At 37.0% G+C, this 22,052-nt stretch overlaps 1 protein-coding gene across 2 annotated transcripts; it reads left to right on the top strand.

Moving 5' to 3' along the window:
• Positions 1 to 1,497: 1,497 nt before the first annotated feature.
• MLC1 (modulator of VRAC current 1) lies at positions 1,498 to 21,435 on the top strand. 2 transcript variants are annotated; one of them, XM_010302868.2, is made up of 12 exons: positions 1,498 to 1,628; positions 2,303 to 2,486; positions 4,601 to 4,690; positions 6,743 to 6,796; positions 6,890 to 6,991; positions 13,577 to 13,678; positions 14,609 to 14,680; positions 14,938 to 15,054; positions 15,939 to 15,995; positions 17,088 to 17,210; positions 18,698 to 18,865; positions 20,863 to 21,435. In XM_010302868.2, the coding sequence occupies exons 2-12, from the start codon at positions 2,307 to 2,309 to the stop codon at positions 20,935 to 20,937; spliced, it is 1,140 nt and encodes a 379-aa protein (XP_010301170.1). In that variant the 5' UTR covers positions 1,498 to 1,628; positions 2,303 to 2,306; the 3' UTR covers positions 20,938 to 21,435. The 2 variants fall into 2 exon arrangements, with proteins under 2 accessions (XP_010301170.1, XP_075598956.1); XM_075742841.1 differs by lacking the exon at positions 1,498 to 1,628 and adding an exon at positions 1,690 to 1,807.
• Positions 21,436 to 22,052: the final 617 nt, after the last annotated feature.

Genomic DNA, 22,052 nt, shown 5'->3' with positions numbered 1-22,052 from the left:
TTGTGTATACACAAAAATGCCCCAAGACTTTTTATGAAATCAGGAACATGAAATGAAGGGAACCTAAAATAAGGGCCCCAAAAAAATTTTACTAATCATAATCAGAGAAAATAATCTCGTGCCACGCTTGAGAGAGGGAGCTTCAAGGTACGATACTGGCTGAAACACTTGGAATTGTGAACAAAAAATTGTAGGCTTTGAGCCCTGCTCGGTTCAGTGGCGCGGGACTTTATAAATTCTTTTTATTCAAAAGACTACATCAAGTAAATACCTGAACATCTCACCAATTCTGTGTAAAAAGTTGGTCACTAGAGATAAAATATGATCCTGTTTTTATATCTGTGGTAATTTATGTTAGAGCAAACCAGTACCTAGCATTCATTGAAAAAGATATGAAGTATTACCTATTTTCCATTAAAGCATAGTCTTTAAAAAGTTACATATAATGGAAATATTTGCATAGTGTTTCTTCTCTGAAGGGCTTAATTACTTAAGACAGTTTTGCTTTGCTACACAGTCTCTTTTTTCCCATTTTTAACACAGTTTACAGCTGTGTCTAGTGCTGTGAATAGTTTAATTTCCATGTTTCAGTCACAACTGTAACATTTTAATATTCTTTCAGTATTTGCTGACGTTATGAGAAGAGCAAAATCTACAGTCCATACAAATAGAGAAGTAGTGCTGTTCTGACGTGTTTCTAGTGTTTTTTTTTTTTTTTTAAGGTGATGCCGTTCAGAGAACTAGGGATTTAATGATGTCATGGTTACAACAGTGTTTAAAGTTTATACAAAAGACCTTGTAATTGCTGTAGCTGTCGAGGTGCCAACATCTTCAAGATAAAAGCATTCTTTTTGCTTTTTTTTTTTTTCCCCCCACTGCCTAATAAGCAGGAGGACTGAATCCAATGCACGCTGGCCATTGCATGTCACTGCTGCCTGCTAGATTTAAAATACGTTGTTTGGTCCTCATGGTGTTCTGTAAGTATGAATGTTGGCACAATTGAGGTGTGCAGGGTTTATCTAAACGCTCTAGAAAAGTATGGTTAGTAGAAAAAGAAGAATTCTACAGTGAAGATAATATTCTTGATATATTTCTAACCTCTAGCTTTCTAACTTCTCAACTTGTTGGGATACTTGAACACTTGGGGTTTTATCTGTAGTTTAGTCTAGAAGAATACTGCATTGTAAGTAGCTTTTACCTTTTTGAAACAAGAACTAGATTGTTGAATATTGTTATCACTGGCTATTATAATAACTAAAAGTGGTAAACTATGAGGAAGGTTTTATTTAAGATGCTAAGTAAGGGATAGTACTCAAATTAAAAAGAGACTTGAAACTTTTGAAATTTGTTGGTCGGATTTGGAAGCAGCCCTATGAGAATGTAGTACAGTGATTTTCTAGTGTGTTCTGTTAATTAAAATTCAGGAGGCATTTTCCTGTTCCCTGGCTTAACTGAGATTTTTGCTGTGCTTTTGTTCCCTATCTGAATAGATGTTGTTGAAAGCCAAAGTGTAAGGGAGAACTTTTCAAAGACAGCATGACTCACTGAACGGTGAGAATATCACAAAGTGTACAGGCAGCTGTGTTCACAAGACTGTTTTAAACTGACAGTTAACTTTTCAGTTGAAGGTAAGCATGAAGGTTTTTAACTGTTGAAAAATCTGCAGTAACTTAACTCTAATATAAGATACTTCTCAAGGTATTTGAACAGATTGGCAAGTAGTGAGATGAACAGAAAAGGGCTAAGTGAACAAGAGAAATGGTTGATACTGGGTAAATTAGAAAAAGTTTGCTGTAGCTGAGTTAATGTGAGTATATGAGTTCATTGGACTCATAGTAAAGTCTGTCACTTTAGATACCTGATAAGAAGTGTTAAAATCAAGTGGAAGTTAATATCTAAACATATTTAAATATCTTTTCTGTCCTAGAGTTAAAAAACAGAAAAAAGCTTTGGTTATAGAGTTACCCTTGAACTAAACACCTCCAGAAATGGTTCTTAGATCTTGAAATAAAAGTCTATTGAGGTATCGTAGATACACACTCTCTCATTTTGTTGGTATTTATACTGTATTATTATGAACTGTGGCTATAGGATGTAATTTACTTATTGTATGCAAGTAGTTAGAATGCTTACATATTTTGAAATGCAAATACAGCTCATTACTAAATATTGCTTTTATTTATTTTACCTTAAATAGGCAAAACCCTAGTTGAGCACTGATATGAGTATGTGAAAGAACTAAATTATATTTTTCATCTTTCTTCATCATTTGCATTGCCATTATTTAATTGCCTTTGTGAAGTGTTATGACCAGGGAAGAAGGTTACAGAGAAGAATTTAGCTATGACAGGATGCCAACTTTGGAGCGGGGAAAACAAGAGAATGGAAATTTTATACCAGACATCAAATCCAGTGATCTTCAGCTATCAAAGAGGCTGCATCCTTGCTTTAGTTACAGAACATGGATCTTTTCTTTGCTGATGGGAGTAAGTATTTGAAATGATACAGAATTTAAAAATGTAGGTGAGGTCTCAGTGCCTAGTAATCTGTTCTGTTTCACATCATTTAGGGACTCACAATTTCATCACTGGTAGTACTGAATATAAGTATTTGTAGGAAGTTTGGAATGTAACACTTAAGTGATTAATGGTATTCTTAGAATAATTCTACACTAATCAAAGATGCTATATGAAGTCTGATTTTTATCTTTCATATTAATCATATAGCATAAACAGAGAGTAAGTGCAGTAGTGGTAAATATCAACCGATATGTATAAGCAGTGCCTTTTGGTAAAGGATGTAAAGTATCCTGATCATATGCATTCTTTTAACATATTTTTAACTGTTAACAGTACTTGCCACAATAGCATTTTGGCATTAAAAATATATATGGTACTTAAATGCCACATTCATCTTTCAGGGTTCAATAGTCATGTAGTTATTTGGTAGAATCTTCATGTAGTGAGGTATATACTTCTGTTTCTTACATGAATGTTGCAGTGATTTGAATTTTTGTATCACTACTAGAATCATAGGACACTGATGTTGCGTGTATATCATATGCTGCTTATGTTCTGAGCCAAGTTGATTAAAATTCATTATAGCAATTAGTATTTGATCTTTTTTTCTGTCAACTTGTGTGTTTTGAAGAGTAATTTTTATTAAGAGCTAAAAATGTTTCACTTTTAATACAGTAATTACTTATTTTTACGCAGTGAATAACAGTATTGCCTTATTTTCATGGAAACTGCTGAACTTTTTTTTTCTGTTCTGACAATCTGCAAAACTTGGATTTCCTTTCAGATGTACTGTTACATAAAAAGAGAGCAAAAGAAGGGCTGACTTTCTTTGCGTTAAATTTTCTCAAACTTAATTGTCAAAAAGGACAACAGTCTTTAATTAGATTTTTCCTTTTCACTGAGTTGTGACTGATTGGACATACTAATGTTTAATGATCATTTGCTGAAGTCGTATTACCAAGAAGCATGAATTTTATGGATAAACAAAAATGCAATTTTATTAATAAACTAATCCAGTAAATTCCAATTAGATTTTTCTCCCAAGTATTATAGTCGTTAATCGCTTCTGAAAGACAGTGTGCAGAAAGGAAGGTCTGTATGCTGAGCAGCAGAAGTCATAGTGAACAGAAATGACTACTTCAGGGAGCAGTTGCAAACCATAGAGTGACATCAAAGTGGATGCTAGTATGGGCTGTTCTTATGCAGGAGCCATTTAATATGCTTCAAGCACAGTTTCAAGTTGTGTTCTATAAATACAGTTCTTCCAGTCTGCTAGGATTCTCTGTGCGTGCTTATACACACACACACATATGTACACCATGCTTATTTTCTGTCATTTTTTGACAAGGACTTTTTAAAGACCCTCATAATTTTGTAACATGAAAAAAATATCCAAATAAAACAAAAGAGCCATTCTGTCACTCTTCATCCCCAGCCCCTTCAAGGAAATGCCTACTCAGAGAAATGACAAGCAAAAAGAAAAAAATGTTAGCAGAATACACTGATTGCTGAGAGTGTAATTCTGGTAATTGTGAAATAAACATAATAGTTAGCAAGGGAGCAGGAGAAGTTGAATGTTTATGGGTATGCCACTGGACCAAAGCAGGAAGAGAGTTTGGAAGAAGGCTGGAATATAGGTGGAAGAATCTTCATCAGTGTATCCTAATCTTACTCTTGTTAGTGTTCTGGTTGGTAATTGCCCAACTGTCCATATGCATAATGAATGTTGGTGAAGCCAAGCAGGGAATGCAAAGTAGAGGCTTAGTTGAGATTTCTGAAACACTTTTACCACTGAACACTGCAATTACCTTTTGAGCATTTTATTACGTATTTGCCAAGTCAGGGCACAATGCTTGATTAAAACGTGATTATTTTGTTCAGTATTAAGTGTTCGTAACCAGCAAAACATCCTCTTCAGAACTCAGCATGTTTTGATATTTTGCTTCAAAATTAGTCACACACAGACTGCATTATTAAATGTTCATCAGTAGCTTAATTTGAAAGGAATTACTGATTTCTGACTAGTTGCTTTTTTAGAAATAGTTTTATTCTATTAATTTATCTTATTTGTTGCTTTGCAGACTTGCCTCCTTATTACTTCTGGCTTTTCACTATATCTGGGAAATATCTTTCCATCTGAAATGGATTATTTACGTTGTGCAGCAGGTTCAGTAAGCATTCTTAATTATTTGCTGTGGCTGTTTGACAGCAAAATCTCTAGCAAATAATTTTTGTGGATTTATTGTCTGTTTATTCTGTCTTTTCACTACTAACTTTCTTCATGGAAGATTTAATTCTGTTTAACAGTTAATTAAATGGATTTTTATCCTGTGGTTAAGGGAGTAAGTTGTCATACCGTTTGTGCTACTGGTTTTTGTTAACCAGCTCACCACTGGCATGCAGTTATCTGCATGAAGATTTTTTTCTGTGCTTGATTTTAGGAAAATTTGCATTGTTAAGTATTTGGGGAATTTCTTGGCTAAATGCTATCAGAATGTATTTCAGATTGTATTTCAAAGTATTACTTTTTCAGTGTAGTTTGCCATAATATCCAAGTACTGAAGCAGATTTGAGTATTTTTTTTTAGTGAATATGCATTAAAGATCTCTCACATTTTCCAAAGTCCAGTAATTTTTACTATATTTTTAGGGACTTACATTTGTTTTACTGTATTATATATGCATAATCTACACTTTAGATCTTTGTGCATAAGATGAGTCTGATGCACTTGCATTGTTCATGGCAGGATTCTGTTCTGTCATTGTTATTTTTGCAACTTGACTTGCAGATTTGTTTTAAGTTAGGTACAAGACTAATACTTTACTTTAAACAAGTGCCAGGACTTGCTCTGTGAATGAGTTGTTGCTTATGTTTGTGCTAGAGGTGTTAAAATGTAGTTGAAGCAGTTTTTGAAGTTAGTATCTTCACTGATGTGTTATTCTCTGCAACATTAGTGTTAGTTACTGAGATGTCTCTTTTTCTGCCCCAAATCGTGTCTCCCTGAACTTTGTATTCAGAATTTCCAAAGATCTGGTAGATGCAGAAGTTTATCACGTGGGTTTGAATGGCTTGAGGTGGGTGAAGAGGTGTACATTTGAGTGTCTGTATATGAGCAAGGTGTTACGGCTCCTACTACAGAGGAGTTGGAAGAGCCTAGAGAGCTGTGTAGCCAACTGAGTGTCTAGTTTAGCATAAGCTGAATTGTTCTTTAGACTTTTTTGACCATCTGGACTAGTAGTAGGATTCAGTTGCCTAAACATAGTCATATAGTGTCATGACTCATGTAGTGTCATGAGATTCTAGGGTATCCAGCACATAAAAGGATGTTTTAATTATGTTAAATACAGGTAATTTAGCTGTTAAGGAAGTCCTGCCAAGAATTTTAAATGTCAATATTAATCTAGTTATAGTGGTTCCATTGTTAAGCCATCAGTGCTCAGATGTGTGAAAAGATAATTAGTGAAGAAATGCAGTTGTTACATGATTCTTTATTTAACATGGAAATATTTTTAATTTTAGTTGAGTATATTTTTATTTGGCTTATTAGTAAGTTGTAACATTACGTATTTGTGTAAAATGGAGTTGAATCTGTAATGGTATCATATCTATTGTGGTGGGGAACAGCTAAGGGGTAGAGAAATTACATTATGAAACTTCACTTATGAATGATTTTTCCATTTAGCCCTTAAGTATAGAAGCACAGTTCCTAGTGAATGTAGCAGAGATCCCAGGCACAGTTCTTAAAGTGTAATTTGACTCAACAGATCAGTTTCTACAAAGTTCCTCAGAACTGTGTTGAGACTGGCCAAATTTTAGCTTACGCAACCATGACTTTGTTTAAAAGAATGTGGAGGCCCAGTTAGGGAGTAGCAGTGTTCTTCTTTTCCCGCTCAAGGATCTCAGGCCTTCTAGAGTTAATTTAAACTAACAAAGGCATGAAAAGCTTCATGAAAGACTTGTTTTCTTTCCTTTACTCATCACGTTGTGCTGGGTAGCTAGTTGAAAGTGAGGGATATGGAAGGCATATTTAAACATCTTGTAATCCTCAGATACTGATTGTAATTAATGATCTCAGACAAAAGTGACAGACTTTCCTCAGAGTTTCTGATCTTCTGTTTGCTAAGTTAACTGAAATATGAGTTCAAATAAAATACATGTATGGAAATATATATATAATTCTTTGTGCAGAATATCCCACTAGTCTTCTCTTTTAATTTTCCCAGTGTATTCCTTCAGCAGTTGTGAGCTTTGCTATAGCAAGGAATAAGATTAATGTGGTAAGTATAAGATTTTTATTGGCAATTATATCCTTATTTTTTTTCCCCTTTGGTTAAAATGAGAGAGAAACCCATTCTGAAACTCTTTTCCAGATACCCAATTTTCAGATTCTGTTTGTCTCTACATTTGCTGTTACAACAACGTGTTTAATTTGGTTTGGATGCAAACTTGTACTCAATCCATCAGCTATAAATGTAAGTTACTAAAACAATTACTAATTAATACTACGTTTATCTTTGTAAAAAAAAAAAAAGGGAGGGGTGAGGTGGGTGGAGATCACATGTAATTACATTGTTGTCTATCCCCCAGTATTCCTGCTTAGTGTGTGAGGAGAGATGATCTAGCAGTAACTTTACTTTTCTGAGTAAGACAAGATTGGAAAATTTACATCGGAGATCAAAATTTGTGTGGCTAAAAGATGCACAGTACAGCTAACTTGGAGGAGATTAATGTGGAAATTACTTTCCTGTCTTTTTGTATTTAAAGTTTAAAACCATGAATTAGATCTTCAAATGTGGTCCAGTTTGATCAACTGACTATTTTTCTGTTGACTGTAGCAAGCTTTGGTGTTTTGTGGGGTGCCATGTTTTTGGTTTATTGGTTTTTTGGGGGGTTTTTTTTTGGTTTTTTTTTTGGAAAGAGTAGGGTCAGAAGAGAAAATTGAAAATTAATTAGTAGCTCATCTGTATGTTAGCAAATTTTTAGGGTTGAATTGTACTGAAATGAGAAGGTGTACCAAACAGTACTACTTATAGGACATTTCATCATCGGATTGAGTATAATACTTTCTGGGGTCTTTAATGGATAGTATTGCTTGTGAGGTCACCAGGAAAGAAACTTTTGATGAACATTTTTCTTATACATCATCAACAAAGAGAATGCAGCAGTTATGTCATTTGAAGCACACGTATTTCATGCTGGGAAAAGTTCACTGATTTTGAGTCACAACCCTTTAAGACATAGAATCCTAGAATGGTTTGGTTTGGAAGGGACCTTAAAGATCATCTAATCCAACCCCCCTGCCATGGGCAGGGACACCCTCCACTAGACCAGGTTGCCCAAAGCCCCATCCAGCCTGGCCTTGAACACTTCCAGGGATGGGGCATCCACAGTGCCTCACCACTCTCACACTGAAGAATTTCTTCCTTACCTCTAGTCTAAATCTACGCTCTTTTAGTTTAAAGCCATTACCCCTTGTCCCGTCACTACTTGCCCTTGGAAACAGTCCCTCTCTAGCTTTCCTGTAGGCCCCCTTTAGGTATTGGAAGGCTGCTGTAAGGTCTCCCTTGGAGACTTCTCCAGGCTGAACAACCCCAACTCTCTCAGCCTGTCCTCATAGGAGAGGTGCTCCAGCCATCTGATCATCTTTGTGTCCTCCTCTGGACTCTCTCCAACAGCTCCATGTCCTTCTTATGTTGAGGGACCCAGAGCTGGACGCAGTACTCCAGGCGGGGTCTTGCAAGAGTGGAGTAGAGGGGCAGAATCACCTCCCTCGACCTGCTGGGCACGCCTCTTTTGATGCAGCCCAGGACACAGTTGGCTTTCTGGGCTGCAGGCACACACTGCCGGATCATGTTGAGCTTCTTGTCCACCAACACCCCCAAGTTCTTCTTTTCAAGTCTGCCCTCAATCCAGTCTGCCCAGCCTGTAGTTGTGCTTGAGCCAACGCATGTCTGGGACCTTGCACTTGGTCTTGTTGAACTTCATAAGATTCACATGGGCCCACCTCTCAAGCCTGTCAAGGTCTCTCTGGATAGCATTCCCTCCCTCCAGCATGTAGACCACACCACACAGCCCAGCGTTATTAGCAAACTTTCTGAGAGTGCACTCGATCCCACTGTCCATGTGGCAGACAAAGGTGTTAAACAGTGCTGGTCCCAATACCAACACCTGAGGAACACCACTCATCCCAATACAGACCCTCTGAGGAATGCCATCTGTCTTTTGGTAGTCTGAGCCAAACAGTAGAACTACACGGTGGTTTTGGGATTTTTTGCTGTGGTAAAATGTTCTGAGACATCTATGCTACCTAAGAGTATTACATGTATGAGTAAATAACATAGTGATAGGTATTATCATTATCATTGATGAATATTCATAATCGACCATCGCAGAACAGCAGTACTCAATACAACTATGTCATAGATTTCGTGTAAAGGTTAATGACTGCTCTCGTGCTGTTGTTCAGTTGTTCTCCCACTTCATATCAGGTGTTGCAATCCTAAGAGCTCAGCAGTGATAATGGCTCCCTATAATAATATAGCAGATCTGAATTAGTGTGGGTAGCAAAAGACTTTTATAATAGAAAAACAATGCAGAGGCTAGTGTTTGGTCTGGAGTTATCTATGCTATTTTAATAGCATCTTGTTAGCTGCAGACTTCACAGATGTTGAACTTTTAAATTAATTGTGTTTACTTCCCCTTAGAAAGTGCAGTATATTAGGCCAATACTTATAAACCTGCTTTTTAAATTAGGTAACTAAGTCTAGCTTCACATTTCTGTGCAGCTGGCCTGATTTTCAGAGAGATGGTGTCAATCTGCAGTCAGACCTGTGGAGATTTAGCACTCTGGACAGTCAGATCACTTGAATTCAAGCAGTACTGGCTTTAGATGTGGGCAGTTTTGCCCTGTGTTTGATGGGACAATGCATGGCTCCCTTGGTTCTGTGTGTATCTCAAGACAGTTTACACCAGTCAATTCTTTGCACAGCCTTTGCTAGCTTATTGCTAGTGTAGCACTTCCCTCATGCATTTCCTCCCTCAAGAGTCTTAGGCAGTTGGGGTTGAATGAATTATATACCAGACACAGCGGTACTGCCTTTTCCCTTTTCCCTTCCTTTCTTGGTAGAGAGTTCAGATATTAGAAACTAGTCAAAGCATTCTAGGAGAAAACAGCAGAGAAGTCTTACTGGAGACTGCCCGTCCCTTTGCATTCCCTTCCCCTGGCAGACGAGATCACAGCAATGTCCGGATGGTGGAGGGCTATGTCTGCCCAGGAAAGGTGGACCCAAAGGACTCATTTTGCCACCACAATAAATAGTTACTTTGTCATGAGCCCCAGTGTGACAAAATTAATTTTGCTTATGTTCTTGAGAAGCTTTGAGCTGGCTCTGCATTTAAGAGCTTAACTTTAGTGGCATACTTTTGAAGTGAGTAGTTTTTAGATTGCATAAAAATTTGCATTTTCTGTTATTAAATGGTAACAGCTTTTGTGTTTTCAAGGCAGATCAAACCATTTGAAAAAAGATATTATATTAGACTGGAAAAGTGTAAGTGACAAACAGTAAATTTATAACAAGGCAAATTCTCTCTTTGCCAAATGTTAGTTATTTACAATAATATCCACAAGACATCTTTGGTTATGTGGTTTTAATTCTTTTCACTTGCCTATTGCATGTCCCTACTATGTCATCAATCACTGAATAAAGATAAGTCAGGATAACTGTGTGTGCAAAGCTGGCTCTGAAGCTTCTTTGAACCTTTTTGTCTTAAGACTTATTCATGGTGCTTTCTCTCCTTTTTGAAGGATACTGTTTCAGTGAGACAGTCTCACTGTTTGGCAGCTCACTGCCAGCTGTTTTCCATTTGTACCATGTGGTACAAAGAAAACGTAGAATATCATCTCTTTAACTGTTCGTTCATCATCATATTTATTTTCCCTCCCTATGGAAAACTGCACAAGAAAATAATACTAGGTCTGATGTGAAATCACTGCCAGTAGTTTAAAAGCAATAAGACTCATAAAAAGGATAAGTTTATCCAAGTAAGACAATTGCAATTTAACTCCCCCTCTTTATAAAGGACCTGGGTAATTCTTTGAGTGTTACTCACATTGATGGATAACTCTACAAAATTAGTCTAGATAGATAAATGGAATGCAAGATACAAGGCATGTCCTAGACTGTGACTATGTGACACCACTCCAGTAGCATGTAGTTCTGTAGTTAGTATACTATCAAAATGAAGGATGCGATGCGTAAAAGACGCAAACTGCCACTGCTGCCGCTCTGTTCCTTCCCAGTTCTCAGAATAAGAAACCTGATGGACAAAAATGAGTGGAACCTTATGCATGCTGGCCACTGCAACTGAAAGCGTTCAGATCTTTAACAAGATTCAAATTAACTCCAAATTGAGTACATACATTTATTGCCTCCTTGTGAGTTGAGTGTCTATACCTCCATTATGGTTGAGATGATCCAGTCACTGGGACCCTGCAATACAATCTTGTTTGCCTCAGCGTAGATGGCTAAGGCAGGGTTCTGGGGTGTGAACTTAGATATGTCTTATTTTTAAAGTACTGTGAGATACTCTGCCTGACTGCTGCTTCTACTCTGGATGGCTGAGAGTCTCCCATCAGTCTTGTGTCGTAGATCCCATTCATGCAGGCACGTTCAACGCGCTTGAGTATTTCGAATGGCACTAGTAGCCAGTATAATTGAACCCCACCTCTAGTGACTGGTCGGCCCAGTAGCTTTTGGGGTTCCCTCTCTTGTCTGTATAGACTAGGTCTCCACTGACAGTAGCGAAAGCATAGGCAACATGGGTGCACACAGATAATGGAGTATAGGTGATTGATGTGGTTGCCTAACCTTAAGTGTGTGTCTCCATTAGGTATGTGCTGGCTTGTCCTGCCTTGCTCCAGCCGTTGGTCCAAGAGGACATCAGTCTCCTTCACGTCCTCTGTCGTTATTTGTCAGACCTATGTAGATGTTTTGAAACATCTGTAGGATATTTTAAACTGTGTTAAAAGTATTCATTTAAGCAGCTCTATTGAACTTTAAATTATTTAATCTTGAAATTAATTCAACCCTTCTATACAGTTTCTGTGAAGCACGTTTTTAATACCTGGTATAGGTTCTGAGCAAATGAGATGAGAGTTGTACTAATCTACTACTTTCTGCGCAGTTGCGCTTGCATGTTCCTTAGTCATGGAAGAGGATTAGGGACACAGCTGACTTAGTTCTCTGTATCTGGTGATAGATTTTATATACAGTGGTAGCTGTAGACAGAATTTTCTTTAGTGCTTAGAAATCTAACATTGAATGTCCCATTGTTACTGATGATATAAAAAGGTACTTCTAGCTTTAGCTATATTTCTCTTTAAAACAATAAAACCAAACCCACCTAAACTCCAAAACTGGAGATGAGATATTTTTACTTTAGTCTAGGGGTATTGAACTAATTTTATGAGTGGAAGGCTCTATCTGACACATGCTATATCAGAAAAAACATACTGGAAGGTAAAAGTTAAATTAAAAAAATCTGATTTATTTACTGTTATTTTTTCAATTTCTGTTACTTGCTTCTTAAACCTAGCACTAAATGAGCTATTCCATCAATGTAGTTACAGTGCTTCTGGACTCAAACTTGTACATCTACTTGGCACTGCATTTTATACTGTGGCCTTGCTAGCCCCCATCAGTACCAGCACTACGTGTCAAAACACGTTCAAATCATGGGAATTTACAGGCTGGTTTGAATTGTTTTGCAGGCCACATGTTTGACACCTCTTCTTTTGCCAAATAACGTCTCTATTCTTCATGCTAGCACTTTCCCTAGAAGCTTACCACTATGACATTTATTGCTGTCTGTGGCTCAACTACAACTGTACAGTCTGTGTACTGCAAGGCATGTAGTTCCAATTACGATTTCCTGAGGATGAATTTCAGTACCCAAAAAAGCCTCTCAAGTTTGCCACTTATGATCTTTTTCAAAAAACATGTGCTGCAAGATACATATCAGAGAAAAATTGAGATTTGATCATCTGTAAAGCAGGTCTGACATGAAGAAACAATACAATTCTGTTTGAAGTCACTGAGCAATGGCTTGCTATAATTGTATAGGATCTGAATGGAGTCAGTTCTCCCTAAACTTTCAGTACTTTGCCCAATGGCCTGACCTAACCACCAAATGTTTTCTTGGACTGCCAATGGAAAAGCATGGTGCTTTTGAAGACAAGAGAGGGAGATCCACTCTAACTTGCATGTCTCTAGAAAATGATTCAGCCTATGCAGACTAGGTATCTACCTCTTTTCATGAGATAATAAGGAACCAAAGAGAAATGTTAAGTATTACATTCACCTGTTTGTCTCTTGAAGATGAGCAATGGCAGGAGGAATGGCAGCATCCGTGGTTTTGCACAGTAATGTATTCTGTTAGACCTGCAGGAGTTATGAAACCACAGGGTGTTCATCAGTGCTCTACTAGCATGAGGTAGAGCACAGAGCTGGGACGCTTGGCCCAGTTCTTTGGATTGTGTTTTCATTCAATAGTAGACATTGTATTGTACCGTTTGGATTGCAGCATAGGGTTTGGGAGCCTGTGGTCCTCCTTTCCCCCTGCAGTGGCTTGCCTTAGCCCCTGGGCTAGTCAGGCTTGCTCTTGTTTGTCCTCTTTCTGTTCCTGTGAATCTTCCGTGATTTGCTGCAGTGTTCAGGCTTCACATGGAAGGTCCTGCAAAATGCAGACATGCCCAGCAATCACCCCCTTGTCATTAAGTGCTCTTCTGGAAGACTGATAAAATATTCAGGCAGAATATTCCCATAAATGAAATAAATGTTTCTTTCTTAGGTTAGACATTCTGAGTATTATGTAGACAGCTAAGTGTTGTCCTAGAAATTAATCAAAACCCAAGAAAACAGTTAACAAGGTATCTAATTAATAGATATGTTTAAATGTCACAGAAAATAGATGGCCTGCTGGATCTGCTAGATCCCGCCCCCTCCTTTATTTTTAATATGGAAGATGTAACTCATTTATATCTGGAATTTTACTGACAGATAAATTTCAACTTGATTCTACTTATTCTGCTGGAAATCTTCATGGCAACTACTGTGATCATTTCAGCTAGGTCTACTGAAGACTGCTGTACGAGAAAGAAAGTAGGTACCCTTAAGGATTAAAAATTACTTTTTTTTTTTTTTTGGTGTTAAAAATACTCCATTTTTCCTCTGTTCATACGTTGACAAGTTACTGGCGGCTCCAATATATAATTTCATATTATATAGTAAAACTAGACTTGAACAATAAATAAAAGTACCATACTAAACAGTAATAGACTCTCCTATCTTTAAGAGTGTAATGGGCACATGCCAAATGACCTGTTGCAATTATGCAGCACAGGATTGTTTGAATATCTTATGAACAGGCATGGCAAATGTTTTATTTCTGTTTTGTAGGACAAAATGACGTATGAAACATTAGAATACTGTGACTTGTATGTATGCAAGCAATGCCTTTCTGAAGCTTGAGGTGGAGAAAGTATTCATCATGTATGCCAATTTGGTGGTATCTGGACAATGAGTATTGGCTTCAGCATCTGGGGGCTATTGATAAAATTTTCTTTAGTCACAAGTGCTCAAATCCCACCCTCATTTTCCTACAACAGTACTTCTTTTAGGTGATAATGAAGCAAATATGCTGTGCCATTTTGTGTTCCAGTGGAAGTATTGCTTGCTAGATAAAGTCATGTAGTGTACTGTTCTCCTTCAGTTACTGTTTATCCGCATCAGTAAAATCTGAAGGCTCAGGAAGAAATGATGTATTTTGAAGGTGGAGAGCGGAGACAAAATGACCATATTTCGTTGTTGAATTGTGGTTGTATAGCATCTAATCTGGGACTACCTCATTGGTTTTTAATGTGATTGATGTGGTCTGACACTGGCAAACACCATGGTGTGTCACTGTCAGCCCTGATGGGCCACCAGGCATTGCATGCCACCATTAGGATCTGCAACAGTTTGTACAGGGTATTAGAAAGACATGTATTGCTTTGTGTATTTTTTTGATCATGATTTTTTATTCCTCTCTAGAATTCCGCATACGACAGTACCATCGTTTTGAGCAATGTCAGCTTTCCTACTAGAATTCTGAAGTCATACTCAGTAAGAAAAGCATTGTTTTCTTTCATTAAATCAATTTGTTCTTTCCTCTTTCTAAGTGCTAAGCTTCTTTAAAGCCAGGAAGGGATCAGTGTAGGTAAGAGCTGAAAGAATAAAGACAGAAATGAGACATACATCTTAAAATGTTTCTTTTTAGAATATTGCCAGATAAATTGCCATGCGTAATAGGAAGGAGACTACTTAGTGACTTAAGGATAAATACTGTGAACTGAACTGTTTGTGTGGTTTCTTTGTTTTAGGTAATTGAGGTGATTATTGGAATTTCATCAGTATTTGGTGGAATAATTGCTTTGAATATGGATGTTCTAGTCTCAGGTCCATATCTTTCAGTAACATTCTTTTGGATCTTGGTTGCTGTAAGTAGTGCAAAATGAAAGTACTCTTTAAAGCAATGTCTTGGGGTTTTTAAGTTTTTTTTTCATTTTTCTCCTCCCTACTGGAATATGTATTTGGCTCTAATACTAACTGGCAATTGCTGCTTAGCGAATAAATTAGCACTTCAATATACTTAATATATTTATGCAATATGTTTGTTCTATTTTGATTTACAATACTTTGGTTCTTATAAAATGTTCTGATATGTTTTCAGTCAGTTCAGTAAAATGGAAATGAGTAATTAATCAAGGATATTAGAATTGAAGTGTTTTGTCAAACAAGTCCTAGGTTTTAGAATATTTCAGGCTGCAAAATAAAAAGTTTAGTTTTGGTATGGTAGAATCCTTAGAACATCACCTTTAGCCAGTCAGCCTGAGACTGTGATTGGTAACCCTTGTCAGTAATAACAGCCTGTACCTAAAAGCAGTGGATTCATAAAGGATGCTGTGCTACCCTGCCTGCTGTGAATTGAACCAGTTGAGAAAGAAGACAGTGAACATTAGGTTTATATATGTCTCCTATGTCTGGAAAATCCCTCAGCATGAAGGGGGAAAAGATCATCAACAAGTTTTTCAGCATTCAGAATTCACAAACTTCAGTAGAGTTCATTAGGTTTTTATGTAGAAGTGTCCAGTTTTGAGGATAGTTTCAGCATGTGTGGGTTTAATACATGATATTCATTAAATGCAAGTTAAATGGAGATTAGTTTTATTTCCATTTGACTAATTGATTCCTAATACTGTCATAATAAGTCTATACAGTTTTACCTTTTCAGGACATTTAGGATGTGATCTGTGACTAGTGGGAATCACCCAACTGTAATTTTCAAGTAGATAAATATTTATTTTATTATGCTTTTTTTTAGTGCTTTCCAAGTGCTATTGCAAGTCACGTAGCTGCTGAATACCCAAGTAAATGTCTGGTAAGTGTATAAAATTCTTGGATTTTTCTCATTAGAGTGGAATAATGCTAAGAAAGCCTGCCTGTGATAGTGGGCACTACTCATATTTGCTCACTTGTTTTTAGTTACTTCTACAAAATGTGACAGAAATATGGAGCATGAGATATTCCTGATACTCCTGAAAAGAAATCCAGTAGGTCCTTTAGAGACTTAATTCCACCAATTCTAGAAAAGAATTCAAAGGACTGTTTGCTGGGGTTTTTTTGTGCTGGTTCCTTGGGAATGGATATTACTAGAGGAAAACAGCATACTTTATATGCCCAAAACTGCTTTCACGCTCCTGAGCTGAGATCCTTTCTGTTCTGTTCTCCTTTCATTATGAGCTATGGTTTCTGAAAGAAGAAAATTAGGTGTGCAGGCTGCACTGGACCTAGAACCTATTTTAAACAACTTCCTCATCTGCATGACTAGCAATGAGGACTAAGAATATTCAGTAGAGTGCATTTATTCCTAGACTGTCCCAGATGTGTAGTTAAGCCTGCTTAAAACATCTGTTCTAAGTTACAGTCAGGCAACCATATTTAAGTCAGTAATGATGCATGACCACAACTGAAGTCAGAATTTGATCCTGTAGGGATGATATTTGAATGAAAACTCGGCTGCTATTGTATTGCAATAAGTCTGCCTCAAAGCACTCAAGTTTATTTGCATAGTTTTTTTAGGCTGTAAATCTACAGTATCTGCTGTTAATTCTCATTATTTCATACAAACTGAAGAATAAATGATACTTCTGTCCTGGCTTTCTAAATTGGGTACACTTCCTCTACATGGATATGAAAGGCACTTTTAAAATCAATCAAAAACCCCATTGTCCATACTAAATGGTAAATGAATTACAAACAACAGTGTTTTGGCTAGGAAACTTAATCTATTCTAAACAGCTTCCTTCTGTATCTCACTGCAGTGTGGATGGCTCTTAATATTTGTCTCATATGTGTAATATTATACAATTTTACACACTTCCATTATGCTTTCTTCAAGGAGATGAAGCTGACAAACCAAAGTGTTAACTTGGTTTTATTCTTATTTAACACTTCTTATGTTGTTTTTTAGGTTGAGGTCCTGATTGCCATTAGCAGTGTTACATCTCCGTTGTTGTTCACTGCTTCTGCATACTTATCGTTCAGTATCATGCAAGTTGTTGACATCTTTAAAAATTACCCACCTGCTGTTAAAGTATGTATTTTTATGCAATTGAAAAATTAACATCTATCTATTATAGTAGCAACACAAGAATGAATTAGGAAGTATAAGAAGACAAGGTACTGCATTGTAAAGATTGAATAAAATGTTATAGAAATTATTTAAAAACTCTTACTTAACTAATGATACAATTTTAAGTATGTTAAATCTATTGCCACCCTGGAATTCTAGCTTAAAAAAATTGGGATATTATTCTAAAGAATCTGTGAGAATAATATATAGTATGCTGGACTCCTTGAGGTTTTTATAAATTTGCAGTATATAAATTAAAGAGTCTAGATTTACTTGAAGAATATGTTTTTCTGTTTCTTAGGATGTCTTTCAATAGTTAGGATTGTCAACTTACACCTGGATTCATTTAAAGCCTGGATTGGGGCAGAGAAGAAAAAAAAGTTTGCAAATCTTAAAGCATTTCAATATGAAGTCTTACCAGTGCATTGCTGAAGAGCGCTCTAGGGCTTTACCGTCTTAAGTGTTTATCAATTTGCGATGATGTTCAAAGAAGCATTTACAGGGATTAAAATAGTCTCAGTAAGGGTCTCGACTCTCAGTACCCACTAGTCCTTCAGCAGTCTTGTAATTTTAGAAGAAGACAGGGAAAGTGTTTATTAAACTGAGATCTGAGAGACTGGAAAACCAGCTTTTGAGTACGTGATTCTGTTCTGATACTGGAAGACCATAGTGTGTTGTTGGGCCTCAGGAAGTGGCCACGGCTTACATGTTCTCTTTAAGTAGCTTCTCCTGTCACACATGTTGGAGACAGAAGACTGGACTGTCTAGGTGGTTGGTGTGACCCTGCAGAGCATTTCTGACATTCTTATGCTGCTTTGTGTCTGGATGCAGCAAGAGTGGGCTGCTCTGGAAAGGAGGGTGAACAGTGGAGCAGAAGGTGACAGCGAGGCAGACGAGGACAGTGACCTCATTGGCAAGGAGTACAGACCTACAGTACCCAAAAAAACCCTCAACAAAACCAAAGCAGGTCTGGCCATGGTAACCAGGTTCAGCCAGTAGTTGAGTCATTGCCAGGCAAGTCCATAGTAGTGAGGCAGATCCAAGGTCAGCCAGGGATTCAGGTCAGCAGGCCAAGGTCAGAGCCAGCAGGGCACAGGGCCAGGCCCAGGCATAGCTGCGACATTGCTCAGGCCCAGGCATAGCTGCAACGTTGCTCAGGTCAGGACCAGCAGTGAGGCTCTATATTTTAGAGGATGGTTTCCTCAATTCTGTTCTATTTCTAGAGGAAAAGATCATTTAGAAAATTAACATTTTGTTAAAAATCATCAATAGTTTCTATTGCAAACTCAGGCACTCAAATTTTAATTGAAGCTTCATGCTGAAATAAACTGTAAATTATAATTTGAGTTCAAAAATGAAATCTAGATACAAATCTGAAGAATATTGGGGTGGGAATAGCAGAAAATATTTTATTCAAGTAGTTAACATATTCATGTCTCTATTTTCAGCAATCTTATGATGTGCTCCTGTTGCTTCTGATGTTGATGCTGCTAATTCAGGCATGCCTTACTATTGGAACTGTAATACAGTGTATAAATTACAAGACAAAAATGAAACTACATGATTCATCATGGACAACATCACAGGTTAAAAAACAGGAATATAGAACAACAGAGGTATGTATTTATACCCACTATAAAATTTCAAAATCTGTATATAAAAAGATTTTTCTTTTTTTTTTTTTGTAATGTTTTGCATTACTTAATTTAGATCACAATTAAAAGCTGCTCTGTAAAACTGTGAAGATGTTAATGCCTCGCTGAATTTTGTAATAAAGAGGTAATATTTTGCTGGTTAAATGATAACTGGGGCATGACAGACACAATATCTGTAAATCTGTGACAAGTCCTACTAAGAGAAAAACAGCTGTAAAGTTAAAGCCCCCTTTGGTTCTTATTTGTAGTATGGGCTCCCAATTACAGATGAGGTTTGTCATTGTACTAAGATAAAATGAGTCCTACTCCACAGGATGCAGATCCGTAACAGCTATTTATATGTCAGAATGAAGTTATAGAAAAGGTGATGGGCCATGTTCTGATAATGTGATAGCCTTCTATTATGAAAGGAATGGATTTAGCCCTTTCAATGCAAGCAAAAGTTTTGGGCTATGGAATGAGAATACTTGATATAGTTGTACTTGTTCAAGGCCTGCTGTGGGGGAGTGAGTTTACTAAGCTCAGTTAGTTGTCTTAAGTTCCCTAAACTTCGAATGGGAAGAGTTAAGAACCTGGAGCACAGGAACAACAATGGGCAAGCTGAGTGAGTGGCTACCTGTGCTGTACAGTGTGAAGTAGTGTGCAGAGGAAGGTGCCTGGAATCCCAGGTCTCTCCATGTCCTAACTACACTACCAAAGTTGGTGATAAACAGCAGAATTGATATTTCCCTCCATTTCCCTCCTGCACTTACATGTTAAAGCTATCCTTTCAGATACAGATTTGGCACAACTTTTTTTAGAGCATGGTGGTGCCACTATTACTGTTGCCACTTTTCATATAGTCATTCAGGGCTAGAGTGCTACTTTGGGTACTGAGGGAACCGAGCGTTCTTCAGCCTGCGTAGGTTAACTACATCCATCTCCTAGCACAGAACTGTAGCCCTTCGGCTTTCCTCACCTCTGCTGTACAGAACGAACCGCTGTATCCTTAAAGACTTAGGATAGAGTAACTCACGTTTGCTGGATGCTTACTGCATGGCCCAGCACTAGAAAGAGAGTGTACTGGATTCAGTCCCTGCTCTAGAAAGAGCATCTGCATTGAAACAGCACTGGATAGAAAGCATTGGGAACAGGGACTGAAATTCAGTCAAGTCGTCATACAGCTGGTAGTAGAAAGTGGAAGCTGTGGATTTATGTCCCCTCAGGCTGCTGAGGGCACTTGGCATAGGTTGCTTATTTTCGTTGGTCCTCAGAGTTACATTATGCATAAAAGATGAAGCACAGCAGCACTTCCACTGCTGCAAGTCACATTTTAGAGCATAGGTCATGGCATGGCTAAACAGATCTATTCTGGGGATTATTTACGTAAGTATTCCTAGTTTGTGAATCACTGAAAAATTGGGTGTGAGTTAAATGCTAAAAGGAGCTAAAAGTCCAGAAAGGCAACACATTTTGCTTACATTTTAGTATTTAAGCACATGAATAATGTTACAGGTGAAGTTGTAGGTCCTTTTGGCTTCTCAGAAGTCTGTGTTCTTAGGCAAGACTTTAGTTTGCTTGTATGTATGTAGATAAATCTTGTTGCAGTTGCACTGTTGCACTGTAAGGGGCTACTTCTGGCTTTTTGTTTAGAGATTTAGGTACTAGGGCCTTCAGTCATATTTTGGCAAAAATCTTGGAAAAATGTCCTAAGTAATATGTTTGAAATAGGGATTTGGCCAAGTTTCTTTGACCCAAATGTCTCAAGTATTATACAATTTACACTATTATATTTTATATCATAAATGTATGCTATACAAAAGTATACAGTTTACAATAGAATATTTTAATATCTGGGGCTGTAACTATTCATGTTTACATTCTCCTTGCTTCTCTCAGATATTTATTTGCTTGAAGTTTGTTTTTTAACCAAAGCATTGTTTAATGTTTCCATTTGTCTGAAATTTGTTTGCTTTTAGGTTTCCAATAATACCTTAAAGGATTTTGACAAAGACAAAGCCTGGAAAGCAGTTGTGGTGCAGATGGCGCAGTAGTTTGGATTCTGCAAATGCAGCCAATACAGTACAATCCAATACAGTAAATCAACTGTTTGAATTAAGGTTTAAAAACTTTTCAGTTTATAAACAGCAATACAGTTACAACAGTAGGAGCCAAGGAATAACATGGTAAATAATGTGTTTTTCTAATAATTTTGAAATACATTGATATTTTTAACATATTTGTCTTTTCTGTTGGTATCTGTACTTTAGTGTTGCTTTAGAAGATACCTTTAGAAAAAAAGGTAATGAGTCACATGGATTTATGCTGATGGCAAAGTAAAATATGACAATATGTAGTAGGCTTCATGTATTTGCAAGAGATTGTTGTAACTGCAGTTATGCAGTCAGTGTAACTGATAAATGCTTTTGTAAAGTTATGAGTACAAGTCATAATTGATATTTTTGCTTATACTTCACTTTTGTAGGAGTTGTAAAGTTGTTTTGCATCTCATTGCTTTTATATAAATAAAAGTCTTTATTATGTGGACACTCAAGAATGTGGAGTGAAATTCTAATTGGAGAGGTGAAAACAGAATGTTCTTTCTCATTAAGCTTCTATTTCTGCACTGTTAAAGGGGGAAGGGGCTTTTTCTGAGTGGCCAAGCAAAAAAATCTACTAGCCAAAACAAAAAAATAGCAAACAGAAGTAATCGGCCAAATAACAGGACATACTACTGATATTAAGAGTTTTGTCACATTTGAAAATGTACTTTTAGGTATATTACTTTTCATTTATTTATTTTCTTAACTATCTTTAAAACTTACAGAACCTAGCTGCCTTTAAACGAGGGATATCCCCCATACAGATTGCCTTTTCCTCCTAGCTGAATTATGTGTATGATCATGTAGATTTTGAACACTATAAGAACTTCCATGTTAATAGGCTTTTTGGTGTAACTAGGGAGATAGCTGCTCACAAGATAGTGGGCTTTTCATTGATTTTCTGTTTTTATTGTTTTGTTGATAGTTTTTGAGTGGTTCTAGACTTTGAAGTTCATTCTTTTTTAATCTGAAATAACCCAAATAATTTGTTCAGAGCATGCTGCAAAGCTTACCTCTTGGCATTTGGGGAGGGGAAATGAGAGAAAGGTATGCACGGTGCAGAGCCC

The sequence above is a fragment of the Balearica regulorum genome, chromosome 1 (assembly GCF_011004875.1).
Source record: "Balearica regulorum gibbericeps isolate bBalReg1 chromosome 1, bBalReg1.pri, whole genome shotgun sequence".
Lineage (NCBI taxonomy): Eukaryota > Metazoa > Chordata > Aves > Gruiformes > Gruidae > Balearica > Balearica regulorum.
The sequence above is the reverse complement of the archived record's forward strand: the minus strand, read 5'-3'. Positions and strand labels throughout refer to the sequence as shown.

What these genes read in the sequence shown, in the direction of transcription:
- MLC1 (XM_010302868.2), top strand. Translation starts at nt 2,307, where the DNA reads ATGACCAGGGAAGAAGGTTACAGAGAAGAATTTAGCTATGACAGGATG. An exon ending in TCTTTTGGATCTTGGTTGCT is followed by an intron (nt 15,055 to 15,938) that starts GTAAGTAGTGCA and finishes GCTTTTTTTTAG; the next exon opens with TGCTTTCCAAGTGCTATTGC. An exon ending in AGGAATATAGAACAACAGAG is followed by an intron (nt 18,866 to 20,862) that starts GTATGTATTTAT and finishes GTTTGCTTTTAG; the next exon opens with GTTTCCAATAATACCTTAAA.